This window comes from Lynx rufus, unplaced genomic scaffold (assembly GCF_022079265.1).
Source record: "Lynx rufus isolate CCGP_SWC_20201006 ecotype Redwood Valley unplaced genomic scaffold, mLynRuf1.p SCAF_6, whole genome shotgun sequence".
NCBI classification, from domain to species: domain Eukaryota; kingdom Metazoa; phylum Chordata; class Mammalia; order Carnivora; family Felidae; genus Lynx; species Lynx rufus.
The window spans coordinates 128,737,715-128,754,145 of record NW_025814878.1 but is presented as its reverse complement, the minus strand read 5'-3'; the positions used below and the strand labels follow the sequence as shown (position 1 = coordinate 128,754,145).

At 41.3% G+C, this 16,431-nt stretch overlaps 1 protein-coding gene and 1 pseudogene across 1 annotated transcript in view; one reads left to right on the top strand and one right to left on the bottom strand.

Moving 5' to 3' along the window:
• Positions 1 to 16,431, bottom strand: part of SYCP2L (synaptonemal complex protein 2 like) — a 113,564-nt gene that overhangs the window by 64,534 nt on the left and 32,599 nt on the right. Inside the window, exons 15-19 of the mRNA XM_047101200.1 lie at positions 4,332 to 4,477; positions 2,072 to 2,165; positions 1,463 to 1,563; positions 666 to 723; positions 490 to 568 (exon numbers count right to left, since the gene is read on the bottom strand). Coding sequence (XP_046957156.1) covers positions 490 to 568; positions 666 to 723; positions 1,463 to 1,563; positions 2,072 to 2,165; positions 4,332 to 4,477 — 478 coding nt within the window. The remainder of the gene's footprint in view (positions 1 to 489; positions 569 to 665; positions 724 to 1,462; positions 1,564 to 2,071; positions 2,166 to 4,331; positions 4,478 to 16,431) is intronic.
• LOC124528389 (tetratricopeptide repeat protein 19, mitochondrial-like) lies at positions 8,788 to 16,217 on the top strand (annotated as a pseudogene).

Sequence of the window (16,431 nt, the reverse complement as noted above, 5' to 3'; positions counted from 1 at the left end):
AGATGGATACACGTTTCCTGGGCTGGGAATATTCAGTGTTTTGCTGCAGAAAAAGACATCACCAAGCATATCACTGGGGGTATAATGGTAGAGCTCTACAGGTCAGGAGAATAATCCAGCACTGCTCAAATCATTATGTGGAAAACTGCACACAATACTCTCTCCTTGCGTGGGGTGTGGTCAGATGCAGAAAAGACGGAGAGCCCAGGCCACTGACATATATATTAACTAGTCACCCTAATAGCAATCAACATGGTTTATTAATTTTGAAAATCGCAGGGCACCTGGGGGGACTCAGTCCGTTAAATGTCCGACTTCGGCTCAGGTCATGATCTCATGGTTTGTGGGTTCGAGCCCTGCGTCGGGCTCCGTGCTGACTGCTCAGAGCCTGGAGCCTGCTTCTGATTCTGTGCCTCCCTCTCTCTCTCTGCCCCTCCCATTTGTGCACATGCGCTCTCAAAAATAAACATTAAAAAAAAAGTCACATACCTAGATTTGTCATTTAATTTAGGATCCTGAATTTTTACTGATGGTTCTTGTAAATCTGAAGATTCATATTTTGAAGTAACTTCCAATCATGAAAATTAAAAACAAAAATTAAGCTTTTCAAGTAAACACTTAAGAATAATACTCAAAAGCCTTAGGAGACATTTAAAAAATCTGACCTTGTTGCACATCATCCGGTTTCAATTTTTCAGGTGAACTATCTCCTGTATTTGTTTGCTGTAGAAAAAAATAGTTACGGTGCCTTTGAAGTCCCTCTTTTGAAATGCTCTTGGAGCCACTTTACACATCCACAGAAAAGCATTTCCACTAAATAATGAGATACCAGGCTTTTCATTCGCTAGACTCTGCTCCTAATGACTGCTGACTGCTCCAAAAAATTGATATTCACTCTTAGGCAAAGATTTGCCACTCGCAAAAACACGATCATTACGCTTCTATATAATCTCCATGTAATCAAATATAAACAAAATGGGGACCGGACTGAATACCTGTACATGCCAAGAGGTGTGTTAGGATGAAAATAAAATGTATGCCTAGCATCCAGGAGGGCTATAGTATGAACCAGCTATTACCCCCATCTTATAGCTGAGAAGCCTCAGACTCAGTGATGTTAATTTCCCCAAGTTCCTGTATCTAGTCAGGGAAAACCAGGTCCGACTCCAAACATTAGACTCTTTTCCCTATAATCTTTTCCCTACAATCTCCGTCTCCGTGAGAAAACGAGGCAGAGGCAGCCAAGTCACACGTTCCTCTGGAGAGCCAAGTTGCATGGAAGTAGAGAACCCATGAACATGGCAAACAAAAATAATCTAAAGGAGAGGAGTGCCCCCCCCCCAAAAGGGGGAGATCCATTGGTCAGGGAAAAAATGGACTATAAGCCAGGAGAGATGCCTTCCACCTGTCAGCATCCTGGTGGACCCAGTTCAAAACTTTGTGCCCAGCATCCCATACTCACGACAGGCTCATTAGACTGATCATTTACGGGGAGAGCTGTTGGGCAGTGGTCATCTCCAGCACTCATTAACTCTGCCAGCTTAGTGGATTCTTCTGCCTGGTCTATACACATAGAGAAAAGAGCATTAAAAGTGGAAACAATAACCATATGCCACGGTGACCACATTCTCCCATCGTTCTTCATGGGACCCCATGCTGACAGTACATCGCCATCTATTGGTAAGAGCTGGTAATCACATCCTGTCTCAAATCTCCAGTCCGAAATCTACCTGCACTTTGAGAAAGAAACAGCTTTGGGATGTGACTCCTAATAGATACAGGATCTATGCAGGGTCAGCTTTGGGGGTGGCCGGGCCTTTCCGTGCCCCCATATTCTGCCTCCAGCCACCCCTATCATATTTTCTCCTTTTTCCATATCCACTGACCCACAAGAGAATGTATCAGACTGGGAAAATAATATAAGATGTTAGCAACTTTTCTTTCTCTGTAGGTACAATGGAACATTTATTACTCTTATAGGACCACAGGTTTTCAGTGACCTCTTCCAAGTAAGGTTTTATTATTGTCTTTATAGGGAATTCAGAGTAAGAAATTTTATTTCCCAGTATACCTGTCTCTCTTTCATGACTGCTAGGAATGTCAGTGTCTGCTTTCTCAAATTTACCAGAAAGTTCGGAGGAGCTTCTTTTCTGGTCAGGCAACATCTGAAATGCAAGCCAAAATCCACATGACCTTTAAAAGGACTAAACTCTTAAAAATTTAAGGAAAAGCTAAGGCTCAGAACACAGCAAAGTGATAAATTCGAAGTTAGTCTTTGGTTTGTCCTCTTTTGAAGGATAATGTTACTGTTTCCACCTCTCTGACCCCCTTCCCTCCAGGACTAGCCCTGGCTGACCACTTCCCTTCTTTCACTCACTCCATCCTCGTGTCTTCACAGCCTGCAGTGAGTTCCCAACTGTGGGATTTCTCCAACCCCCACTCCTTCCTCACAAGGGCCTCACGGTCTAGGAACTGCAGCTTAATCACAGGAAAACCTTAGTTCTACCCCGAAACATTTTCTTCACTTCAGGAGACATGGAAATACATACAATTCTGAAGTTTTTCTTTTTTTTTTTTTTTAATGTTTGTTTATTTTAAGAGAGAGAAAATGAACAGGAGAGGGGCAGAGAGAAAGGAAGAGAGAGAATCCCAAGCAGGCTCTACACTGTCAGCACAGAGCCCGATGTGGGACTTGAACCCACAAACCAGGGACAGCATGACCTGAGCTGAAATCAAGAGTCAGATGCTTAACAGACTGAGCCACCCAGGAGCCCCCTGAGGTTTTTCACCGAATAAAGGCAAACCTCTAATGTTGAGGCAGAAAGGAAGGGAGGCTCAGAAGACTAATTCACCAAAGCAAAGTCATTTTGGTTTTCGACTGACCCTTAACCTGTCAGCAGGTCATAAGAAGAGTCATAAGATCTGATTCACAGAAGACCGTAAGACTCCACTCCAACCGGCAGTAAAAGGCGGAGGCCATTGTTAAAATTGGTCCCTATAGGTAATCTCACGACCCTAGGAAAATGGAAAAAACTTACTTCCCAGTGTAAATAATAAACCCAAAGCTTCACAGCCCCTCCCTATAGAGTTAGGTAATTTTAAAAACATAAAACCCTTTTCCAGAGGCAAAGCGGGGTCCCTTTTCCTCATCTTGGAGGAGGGGCCACTACTTTGTCCGTGAAGTAGCTCTTTTCTTATTTCTAGGTTTAACAAATCTTTGTCCCTTTCTCTAAATGGTTTTCTCTTGAATTCTTCCTCCCATAAAGCCAAGAACCCTCTTGGTGAGGGTCTATACACCCTCTCTGTGGGGGCCTTAGCCTATGTAGCCTCAGTGTTAGGCCAATTCATATGTAATATGTTATAGGAGGTAATTTTTCAGTAAATGATTCTCTTTCTCTCGTCCTCACCCATGAAATGGTCTTTTCATAGGGTGAGTCTTTGGGAACACTACCACAGAGCACTTAACACTATATGAGAGGTCTTCATATGCAACTCAGTGCCAAAAGCAAATGGGCCCAAGTCTTCCCCGCCCCCCCCCCGACTTCTTAATTCAACCTCCTATCAGCCATTACCATAATATCGTAGGTCTCGTCACTAATTTCTTTGCTCTGCCTATCATCTGTGATACAGAAAATCTTTGTGATCTTTGCTGTGGGTCAACAGGAAACATCACAGTCAATGATCTCGAGGCCGTATCAGTCTAGAAGAGGTATAAACCATTTCGGCATTAGACCAGGAGATAAAATTTCAGAACTCCCTAAGAGACACGATTTCTAGCGATTCCCCTCGGTCCTCAAGGAGGGGAGAGAGAAGGAAATACTAAGAAGCCCACAGCAAGTATCCTCAGAACTTCAGAAGAATGTGGCGAGGTGGTAATGTTATCCTAGAAGATTTTTAACTGTTCACAATAAGTGGAGTAAAAGCATTTTGAGGCACAAAAGGGTTTTGTGTCCTACGTGTGCTTGTTACAGAATATTCCAAAGATCAAGCTATCTGGCTTGAGCAGATGTTCACATCAAAACCCAACAAGAAAGTTAAAGACATAAAAACATGCTAAAACAGGGGTGCCTGGGTGGCTCAGTTGGTTGAGCGACCGACTTCAGCTCAGGTCATGGTTTCACAGTTTGTGAGTTCGAGCCCCGCGTCGGGCTCTGTGCTGACAGCTCAGAGCCTGAAGCCTGCTTCGGATTCTGTGTCTCCCTCTCTCTCTGCCCCTTCCCCACTCACACTCTGTCTCTCTCTCTCTCTCAAAATAAAATAAAAACATTAAAAAAATTTAAAAAAACACGCTAAAACATTTCCAAACGATCCAAAAGAATTAAGTTTGCCACCTGTTTGTCTTCTCCTAAAGCTTTGATAGAAGCTTGTGAGATGTTGAATTGCAAATCAAAATGGATTTCTATTTTCATCACTTCTTTGTTGCTGATATTCAAAGGCTTCTTCAGGTAAATGATAAGCATCTTCACATTTCCAGTTTCTAACAAAAAACAAAGTATACAAATGCATATCAACACACTGAAAGGTTTTAAGATTTTAGAATTGTAAACAACCGCACTGGGATATTTGTCAACTGCTCAGATTTGTCCGCAAAAAGAAGTTGAAAAGAAATTGTGTTAAAGTTACTTTGAACTCATTTTTATTAGAAGCACGTTTGTGTGTTTACACATACAAATACACACAGTATGATTATGTAGTTAATCCTGCAAAGACAGGAAGTTACTTGTCTTAGCAGCCAAGCAGTGGAGATGGTTTTGGCTTCTAAAATTTGATCTGATTTTTTTAATTTTTAAGATTTATTTATCTTTGAGACAGAGCACAAGCAGGAAAGGGTGGTGGATGGGGGGGGGGTTGTGGTGGTGGCAGACACAAGATCTGAAGTGGGCTCTACACTGACAGAAGCAAGCCTGATGCAGGGCTTGAACTTACAAACTGTGAGATCATGACATGAGCCAAAGTCGGAAGCTGAACCAACTGAGCCATCCAGGAGCCCCAATCTGATTTTTTTTTTTTTAATTTTAAGTGATCTCTACACCCAATGTGGGGCTCAAACTTACAACCTCAAGATCAAGAGTTGTTTGTTCTACCAACTGAGCCAGCCAGGTGTCCCTTCAATCTGATTTTTAAAGATGATTTTGTGAATACAAAGTTTTACCTGCAGTAAGTATTTTACCACCCAACGTATAAACCACAACACTCATTCTCCTTCCTAATCTCAGATCTCACTTCTAAAATTCGAAATAAAATTCATTGTTCCCCATATGCAAAAATGAAATAATCTTATTTCAATAGACTCCATGTAAGAAAGAGAAATTAAAACATCCTAGAGGCACCTGTGTCTCAGACAACAGTCACCTTGAGGGCTTCCTACCAGGACATCAACTCTTTACTGATGAACAACAACTGGTTTCAGAAAACAAGATAGAACAAAATTCATGGAGAGTTCAAGAGTAAACCACAATAACTATAAGCTGAGTCAGAGGCACCAGGCAAGACAGTCCCTGAAAAGGGAGACAAAACTAAGGGTCACAGATTAAGGAGAATGGAGAGAAGAGTGAGACACACAGGGGCCTGGATCTGTGACCACTGAACCCCTGAAACCTGGATAGTACAAACTGGCATGTCCTAGAAGCATAACATACACATCAGTTTGTGAAGACTTCACACACAAAAAGGTAGAATCTCTCATTTTTTATAGTGATTACCTGTTAAAATAGTAATATTTGGAATATATTGGGTAAAATATGTTAAAATTTGCTTTTTACCTTTTTTAATGGACTATTATAAGATTTTTAAATATGTGGCTCCTTTGATGGCACCACCCCCCCAGCTGCCCTCGCCTCCCCCAGCTGCCCTTACCCCCACACCCACCCCCCTCCAATATGCCCTTGGCTGCAGTCCATCCAAAGAGGTGCCACAAGACTGGAAGTACACAAGCAGGCCCAATAGGAGCCATGACCCCTCCAAAGGGACTCCTGCTCTGGGGAGTGGGGGTGGGAAAGATAACCACATATACCAGACCCACTGCAGGCCCCAACCATGGGCAGGGACAGGGGAAGAGACATCTAGTGTGAATTCAGGCCCCACTCACCAATGAAAGCTTCTCAGGGTACAACACAGGAAAAATGCCCTGCATTTTGGTGCTTTGGCATTTTGCAAACCCCTGGTCTGACTCAACTCACGCGAATGTGGCCCCAGACTGGCCCACTAACAACAGAGGAACTAAAATCCCTGCCTCCAACAGGCAAAGAGAGCCAATGCAGACAACTGTACTGAAGGCAAAAATGTGGTTACCCACAACAGTAGGGTGCATGCAATACATAAAGGAGCCACCCACGAAGTACCAGATTCTGGTGAACAGGGGACACTGCCCTTCAGGGCACTCCAGGACCTCTTCTTCATAAGGCCACTACTTTCAAGAACTGAAGACATAGCTGATTTTCCTAACACACAGAAACAGACAAAATGAGTACACAGAGGAATATGCCCTATATGAAAGAACAAAATAAGATTACAGCAAGAAAGCTAAATAAAAACGGAGCTAAGTAATATGCCTGATAGAGAATTTAAAGTAATAGTCATAAAGATACTCCCTGGACAGGAGAAAAGGGTGGAAGATCTCAGTAAGACCCTCAACAAAGACAGAGGAAACCTAAAGAACCAATCAGAGATGAAGAGCTCAATAACCAAAATTAAAAATATACCAGATGGAATAAGTAGTAGACTAGAGGAAGCAGAAGGACAGATCAGTGACCTGGAGGACAGGGTAATGGAAAGCAGCCAAGCTAAAGAGGAGAGAGAAAATAAAAAATGAAAATAGACTAAGGGAACTCAGCAACACCACCAAGTGTAACAACATTCACATTATAGGGATCTCAGAAGGAGAAGAGAGAAAAAAGGGTGTAGAAAATCTATTTGAGAAATAATAGCTGAAAACTTCCCAAATCTGGGAAAGGAAACAACTACAGATCCAGGAGGCAGAGAGTCCCCAACAAAATTAACCCAAATAGTCCAGGCCAAGACACACTGTAATTAAAATAGCAAAAAGTAGTGATAAAGAATTTTAAAAGCAGCAAGAGAAAACAGTTATATACAAGGGAAACCCCATAAGGCTATTGACTGATTTTTCAGCAAAAACTTTTCAGTCCAAAAGGGAGTGGCATGCTATATTCAAAGTGCTGAAAGAAAAAAACCTACAACCAAGCACACTCCATCCATCAAGGCTATCATGTAGAATAGAAGGAAAGATAAAGAGTTTCCAAACAAAAGTTAAAGGAATCCGTGACTACTAAAGCAACCCTATAAGAAACATTAAAGGGGACTCTCTGAGTGGAAAGGAAAGACCTTAAGAGTAAGAAAAGTAGTAAACACAAAACAGTAAAATGAAGCATATCTATAAAAATCAGTCAAGGGATTCATATAATAAAAGGATGTTAATATGACATCATATACCTAAAACATGGTGGGGAGAAGAGTAAAGAATGGATTCAAACTTAAGCAGCCATCAACTTAACATACACTACTATATTCAAAAAATGTTATATACAAACCTAATGGTAATCACAAATCAAAAATCAGTAACAGATCTGTAAAAATAATGGAGAAAGGAATCCAAGCATCTGACTAAAGAAAGCCAGAAAACAAAGAAAAGAGCATGAGAAGAAAGGAATAGAGAAGAACTACAAAAACAACCATAAAACAAATAATAAAACGGCAAGAAGTACATACCTATAAATAATTACCTTGAATGTAAATGGACTAAACAAAAGACAGACAGTAACAGAATATATAAAAAGCAAGACTTATCTTATATGTTGCCTATAAGAGATTCATTTCAGACCTAAAGATGCGTGGAGATTAAAGGTGAAGGGATGGAAAAGCATTTATCCTGTAAAAGGATGTGAAAAGAAAGCTGGGGTAACAATACTTCTATTGGAAAAAAAAAAGCCATGAAAGACTGGCTCTGCCTGCATTCTGCCTTGACCTTTCCATGTGGCCCTAGGGGTATACTGGGTACTTTCTCCAGGATCTGATAAATGATGCTATGAATGCTCAGTGGGGGGAAAAGATGGTGGCAGAGTAGGAGGGCCCAAGGCTCATCTTGTCCCACAAACACAACTAGGTAAATACCAAATCATCCTAAATACCCAAGAAATTGACCTGAACATGGACAGATCAAACTCCACAACTAAAAAGGAGAAAAGAGGCCATATAGAGAAAGGTAGAAAGTGCGGAGCCACGATTTAGGAGAGAAATGGATCTCAGGAGCCACAGAAGGGAGGGGGCCATAAACAAGGGCAGGAAAAGGAGGAGCACACAGGGGAACACACAGGGAGAATGTTTCCCTAGTGCCATTGACTTGGAAAATGAAAGGGGTTGAATTTGGGAGTTCTTGAAATCAGCAGGGCTTAAGACATGGAGTTTTAAAAGTCAATGGGCTTCGCTTGAATAGAGCATAGAGGGCACTGACTGCTCCTGGAAAGAAGGCAGGTAAACAACTTAGGGGCAGTTTGGAAACAGCAATCTGAAAAACACCTAGGACACACAGAAGGTGATTATTCACTATTCTAGGAGCACTTCCTTGAGAGGTAGGGTTCATGGAGATGTTTCTCCAGGGACAGAGGAGCTGGCCAGTGCCATTTCCCTCCCCTGCCTCTCAGCATAAACACAGAGACACCTGCAGGAAGCAGCATGGTGCCCACACTGGCTTCCTACCTTGCTTACACCAAGCCCCACCTCCTGTGCTCTGGTGGCACTACCCTTCTCAGTCAAGCCTGCCTCAGTTACAACATGGCAGGCCGCACAAACCCCTGCCCAAACTACGTCTCTGATCAGAGTTTTGCAGGGTCTCAGTTTTTGTGTAAGCAGTATCAAGTATCATTTCACAGGTAGATCAGAGTACACCTGGTTAAAAGTCACCACACTCAGGTCAGGGATCAAACACTGCCTGTAGGGGATAAGTGTAGGAACCCCCCAGGCTTACACCAATGGGTTGACAAGGCATAAAGAAATACAAAGTCGTCAAATGCTCACACCTGAGTTTGGGTAAAACAGACTGGCACTCCAAGAATAGGGAGGTGCAAAGACACCCCAAGAATAGGGAAGCACAAAGGTGCCAGGAATAGGGAGGTGCAAAGGCACCCCAAAATAAAGAGGGGGTGCAGAGCCCCCAAAACAGAGAGGGAGAGGCAAAGGCCTGAAACAGAAACAGTGCAAAAGTGCCCAATACATAGGTATATGAAATAAATAAGATTAGATGTTCAGGGTGGAAGCACTCCCAATTTAGTACTATAGCAGAAAAGCTGCTTTCACAGGAGGATAGGGCCAGGTTAGGTAAATTGGTGAATTGGACTATGGACTGCTGCGCTGCAGGCAAAGCAGCCCAGAGCAGAAATGGTTAACAAAGCAGAAAAGGTGCCTTGTCAACCCTGAGGTTATTCCCCTGTCTTATCCCCTACACTAGCTAAGGTAAACAGAGGTGCTGCCTCATGTCCGCTGTAAACAACCCTCCTCCCGACTGCCCAGATTTTGTTTTATATTAACCCAAACCCCTAACCACAAAGATCCCCTTTCCCTCACGTCCACAAGTTAGCATTCACAGATTCATTGTCCCTTTGTGCATGTCCATCGCCATGTTTGTAAGCCTTCTGATCTTAATAAAAACGGGGCAAGGACCCTTATTCAGGGCTCTTGTCTTTTCCTGGACATTAGCCATCTCTCGCTTTCAATCCTGTGTTGCACTCTTTTGCTAAACAAGAGAGAACTTTAGACTTAATCTACAACAACTGCCCACAGCAGACAAGGAGAGCCTCTGCAGATGACTGGCCTGAAGGATAGAACAGCCAAAACACAACAGCATAGTGCACGAAGCATGCACCAGAGACACTCTCTGTAGCACCAGGCCCTGGGCACTATATGACCTCTTCTTAATAAAGCCATTACGTTCAGGAGGACACATTACTGGCTTTTCTAACACAAAGAAGAAGGCAGAGACTTAGACAAAATGCAAAGACAGAAATTTATCCCCAATGAAAGAACAAGATAAGGCCATGTCCAGAGATCTAAGTAAAACACATAAGTAACATGCCTGTTGGAGAATTTAAAGCAACAATCATAATACTCACTGGGTTGGAGAAAACACGTCAGAGAGACCCTTACCACAAAGATAAAAGAGTTAAAGAATCAATTAGAGATGAAGAGTGCAATAAAATGAGATTTAAACAGGCTTGATGCAATTAACAGCAGGCTGGAAGAAGGTGAGGAATTAGTGACCCAGAAGACAAAATAATGGAAAGTAATGAAGCTGAACAAAAGAGAAAAAGAATAAATCACAAGAATAGACTTAGGGAACTCAACAGCTTCAGCAAACATAATAACATTCACATTATTAGAGTCACAGAAGAGAAAAAAAGGGGGCAGAAAATTTATTGGAGGAAATAATAGAAGAAAACTTCCCTAATCTCAGGAAGGAAACAGACATCCAGACTCAGGAGGCACAGAGAACTTTCATCAAAATCAAAAAAAGCAGGCAAACACTAAGATATACTGTAAATAAATTTACAGATTATAGTGATAAAAAGTCTTAAAAGCAGCAAGACGAAAAAAGTCCTTAACATACAAGGGAAGACCCATAAGGCTAGCTGGAGACTTCTCAACAGAAACTTGACAAGCCAGAAGGGAGTGGCATGATACATTCAATTTGTTAATTGGGAAAAATCTGCAGCCAAGAATACTCTGTCCAGCAAGGCTATCATTCAGAATAGAAGGAGAGATAAAGTTTCCCAAACAAAAGCTAAAAGGAGTTCATGATCACTAAACCAGCACTGCTGGAAATATTACAGGGGACTCACGAGTGCAAAGGAGAGACCAAAAGTGACAAAGGATCAGAGATAATCTCTGGAAACATTGACAAAAACAAGCAACAAAATGGCAATAAATACATATCAATAATTACTTTGAATGTAAATGGATCAATCCTCCAACCCAAAGATACAGGGTGTCAAATGGATTAAAAACAAGACCCATCTATATGCTACCTATATGAGTCTCATTTTAGACCTAAAGACACCTGCAGATTGAAAATGAGGGGGTGAAGAAACACCGATACACAAATGAATGTTAAAAGAAAGCCAGAGTAGCAAGGGTTATATTGGAGTAGCAAGACTTAAAAATAAAGGCTATGATGGCACAAAAACAGACACTCAGATCAATGGAACAGAATAGAGAACCCAGAAATGGACCCACAAACATATGGCCAACTACTGTTTGACAAAGCAGGAAAGAACACCCAGTAGAATAAAGACAGTCTCTTCAGCAAGTGGTGCTGGGAAAACTGGACGGCGACATTCAGAAGAATGAACCTGGACCACTTTCTTACACCATACACAAAAATAAACTCAAAATGGACGAAAGACCTAAATGTAAGACAGGAAGCCATCAAAGTCCTCAGGGAGAAAGCAGGCAAAAACCTCTTTGATCTTGGCCACAGCAACTTCTTACTCAACACGTCTCCAGAGACCAGGGAAACAAAAGCAAAAATAAACTATTGGGACCTCATCAAAATAAAAAGCTCTGCACAGCGAAGAAAACAATGAGCAAAACTAAAAGGCAACCGACAGAATGGGAGAAGATATTTGCAAACGCCATATCAGATAAAGGGTTAGTATCAAAAATCTATAAAGAACTTATTAAACTCAACATCCAAAAAACAATCCAGTGAATGAATGGGCAAAAGACATGAATAGACACTTCTCCAAAGAAGACATCCAGATGGCCAACCAACATATGAAAAAATGCTCAACATCACTCATCATCAGGGAAATACAAATCAAAACCACAACCACCTCACACCTGTCGCAATGGCTAACATTAACAACTCAGGCAACAACAGATGTTGGCGAGGATGCAGAGAAAGAGGATCTCTATTGCACTGTTGGTGGGAATGCAAGCTGGTGCAGCCACTCTGGAAAACAGTATGGAGGTTCCTCAAAAAATTAAAAATAGAACTACCCCGCGACCCAGCAATTGCACTACTAGATATTTATCCAAGGGATACAGGTATGCTGTTTCGAAGGGGCACATGCACCCCAATGTTTATAGCAGCACTATCAATAATAACCAAAATACGGAAGGAACCCAAATGTCCATCGATGGATGATGGACAGAGAAGATGTGATACATATAAACAATGGAGTATTACTCAGCAATCAAAAAGAATGAAATCTTGCCATTTGCAACAACGTGGATGGAACTAGAGGGTATTATGCTAAGCAAAATTAGTCAGAGAAAGATAAATATCATATGGCTTCACTCATATGAGGGCTTTAAGACACAGAACAGATGAACATAAGGGAAGGAAAGCAAAAATAATATAAAAACAGGGAGGGGGACAGAACATAAGAGACTCCTAAATATGGAGAACAAACAGACGGTTACTGGGGGGGTTGTGGGAGGGGGGATGGGCTAAATAGGTAGGGGGCATTAGGGAATCTACTCCTGAAATCATTGTTGCACTATATACTAACTAATTTGGATGTAAATTAAAAAAAAATTTTTTTAAATAAAAAACAATAAAATAAAAATAAAGACTATGACAAGAGATAAAGAAAGACACGATATAATCATAATGGGGAGCAACCCAAAAAGATATAACAATTGTAAATACTCATGTACCAAACATGAAAGCACCCAAATACAGAAACCTGTTAAAAACAAACATAAAAGAATCATTAATACAATAGCAGTAGGGGACTTTAACACCCCACTTACAGCAAAGGACAGATCATCTAAGCAGAAAATCAATAAGGAAACAATGGCTTTGAATGACACACTGGGTCGGACTTAACACATATTCAGAACATTCCATCCTAAAGCAGAATACACATTCTTTTCAAGTGCACATGGAACATTCTCCAGAATAGATCACATTAGGACACAAATCAGGCCTCAACAAGTATAAAAGGACTGTAATCATACCATGTACCTTTTCTGATCACAACATTATGAAACTTGAAATCAACCACAAGAAATTTGGAAATACCAAAAATGCATGGAGGTTAAAGAACATCCTACTAAGTAGTCAACCAGGAAATCAACAAAGAAATAAGAAAATGCGTGGAAACAAATGAAGATGAAAACACAATGGTCCCAAACCTTTGGGATACAGCAAAAGTGGTATTAAGAGGGAAGTTTATAGCAGTACAGGGGTACCTCAAGAAAAAGCTCAAACAACCTAAGTTTAAACCTAAAGGAGCTAGAGAAAGAATAACAAAACCTGAAGCCAGGAGAAGGAAGGAAATAATAAAGATTAGAGCAGAAATAAGTGATATATAAACTAAAAAAGCACTAGAACCAATCAATGAAACCAGGAGCTGCTTCTCTGAAAAACTTAACAAAAGGGATAACCCCCTATTGAGACTTCTATCAAAAAGACAAGAGAAAGGACCCAAATAAATAAAATCAGATGAGAGAAGAGTAATAACAACCAACACCACAGAAAAACAAATTAATTATAATATTATAAAAAACCATACGCCAATAAATTGGGCAACCTGGAAAAAATGGATAAATTCCAAGAAACAAGCTACCAGAACTAAAACAGGAAGAAATAGAAAACTTGAACAGATTGATAACTAGCAAAGAAATTGAATCAGTAATCAAAACTCCCAACAAAAGTCCAGAGACTGATGGCTTTATAGATGAATTATATCATTGAAAGAAGATTCAAACCTTATTCTTCTCAAACTATTCCAAAAAATAGAACAAAAACTTCTGGATTCATTCTGTGAAGTCAACATTACCTGATACCAAAACCAGATAAAGATCCCATTAAAAAAAAGAGAACTACAGGCCAATATCCCAAATCATTCCCATAATCAAGTGGGGTTTATTCCTGGGATGCAAGTGTGGTTCAATATTGACAAATCAATGTGATACATCACATCAATAAAAGAAAGTATAAGAACCATATGATTATTTCAATAGATGAAGAATCATTTGAAAAAGAACAGCACACATCACATTAATAAAAACCCTCAGCAGAGTAGGTTTAGGGGGAATATACCTCAATGTCAGTAAGGCCATATACGAAAATTCCACAGCTAACAACATCATACTCAATGGGGAAAAACAGCTTTTCCACTATGGTTAGGAAAAACACAGATGTCCACTCTCACCACTGTTATTTAACATAGTACTAGAAGTCCTAGCCTCAGCAATCAGACAACAAAAAGAAATAAAAGGCATCCAAATTAGCAAGAAAGTCAAACTTACTATTCACCAGTGACAGGATACTCTATATAGAAAATCCAAAAGACCACCAAAAACTGCTAGAACTGATACAAATTCAGTAAAGTTGCACGATACAAAAACAACCTTCAGAAATACATTGCATTTCCATACGCGAATAATAAAACAGCAGAAGGAGAAATTAGGAAATCAATTTCATTTATAATTGCACCAAAACCAATAAGATACTTATGATGAGAGACCATAAGGCAAGCTGAGGGCCAAGCACAAGCTAGCACACACCCTCCCCCCACCCAAGGTAGGATATGTATAATATTTTAGGAGCTCCTGGTACCCAAGACCAAAGGAAAGGACAGAAAACAGACAGTTAAACTGTTAAGAGTCTCCATCAATTCACAAATATCTTAGTACAATTACCAAAAAAAGGTCAATCTTATCAATGGCCTAAAATCCAGGCACTCCCTACTGTCTTAATGCTTTACTAGAGGGAAAACAACCTTAGTTTGACAACAGCTAGACCTTCAGTAATCTGGGAGTCTTTAGCATATGAAAATCCCTTTAAGAAACTTCCTCCTGACTTTATCTCCCCCAACACCTTAATATGTAACTAGTCACTCTTTACCACCCCAGTGCTGCTCTTTCTGCATACGGGTCCTGTCCTTGTGCTTCAACAAAATCACCTTCTTGCACCAAAGAGGTTTTCAAGAATTCTTTCTTGGCCATCAGCTCCGAACCCTACCATCACCCCAAAACTTCACCACCTATAAATAAACCTAACCAAAGGGGTGAAAGACCTATAAACTCTGAAACCCTGATGAGACGCTGAGCCCCCTATGTGAGCATATACCAGCTCCTGCGCCTGGATCGAGACCTCCTGTGGGCTGGGAGATGGTGGTACAGGGCCTGTTCCACATCCCTGCTCCTGGGGCAGCAAGAGACCGGGCGTCTTAAGTGGGGGTGCCCTCATCCCGAGGCATGCTGCACCACTGGCCCAGGCCTGCTGTGGCTTCTGGGAGTGCTCACCTAGTTCTCGAGGCCTACTGCAACAGAGAGAAAGGAGACAAGGAGAAAGGAGGCAGCGCTGCCTCCCAGGGCACAGTGGAGGAGGCTGAGATCATCCAGCTCCTGAACACAACCAAGTTGAGCATCACCAAAGATGAGCCAGAAAGGGCTGAGCTAATTTAACATGACACTCATCTTGCCTAGCAGACCAGTAACGGAAAGGCCATCGCTTACACTTCCGATCTGCTGGCCAACTCAGCATTTATATGGGGTCGGCTTGAAAATGCTGAAAAGCTTTTTAAAGCAATAATGAGTTACCTGCTTGGAAGGGACATACAATAGGAAAACAACGCAATAATTCAAATCTCTCTAAAGCTGACCGGTATCTATGCTGCTCGAGATAGCCAGCACGAGCAAATTCCCATCTATGAGTTCTACATGTCAACTCTAGAGGGAAAAACTGAAAGAGGAAAGGAATTAGCAGAAGACATTCTGTCGGCAAAAGAGAAAGCCAACACCCACCTCCTCCTTGGCATGTGTTTAGACACCTATACTTGCTACCTTCTATTCTCCAAGCAGAGAACAGAAGATGTATGAAATAGAACAGGTTTGAAAAAGCTTTGCAGATTTCTGAAGAGATACTAGGAGGAAGACACCCATAGACCGTCATGCTGATGAGTGCCATGGCTACCACCCTGGATGCACAGGGCCACTTCGATAGGCCTGTGTTTATGTGCAACGGGCATCAGATCCGGTGAGACAGAACATCCTGAGCTGCTCAGGAATCCATGCTGCTCAGGAATCTAGCTGCAATTCTGATGCACAGAGAAGGATACGCATAAGCAAAAGAGATCTTCCAGGAAACACTAAAGCAAGCAGAGCTGAAAAGAGAGGAGGTTTCCATACAGCACCTCAGGGAAGAGTTGGCTGAGCTGTGAAGAAAAAGTAGACCTTTTAACTTAATTTTATGAAGCACTAACTCCCTTTCTGTTGTAGGGAATTTTCAGCAACAGCTATTATGTCAGTCTCAGTGGCACCCAAACCATTGACTTAAATCTTTTTTCCTTGATATTCAAGTGTCGTCAACTTACCTATGGTGAAGGACTAGTTGTAGTCTTTAAAAAAACCTCTTTTGTTTTTTTAAAAAGGAACGACAACTTTTAGCCCTGGCTGATTTTGACTTCT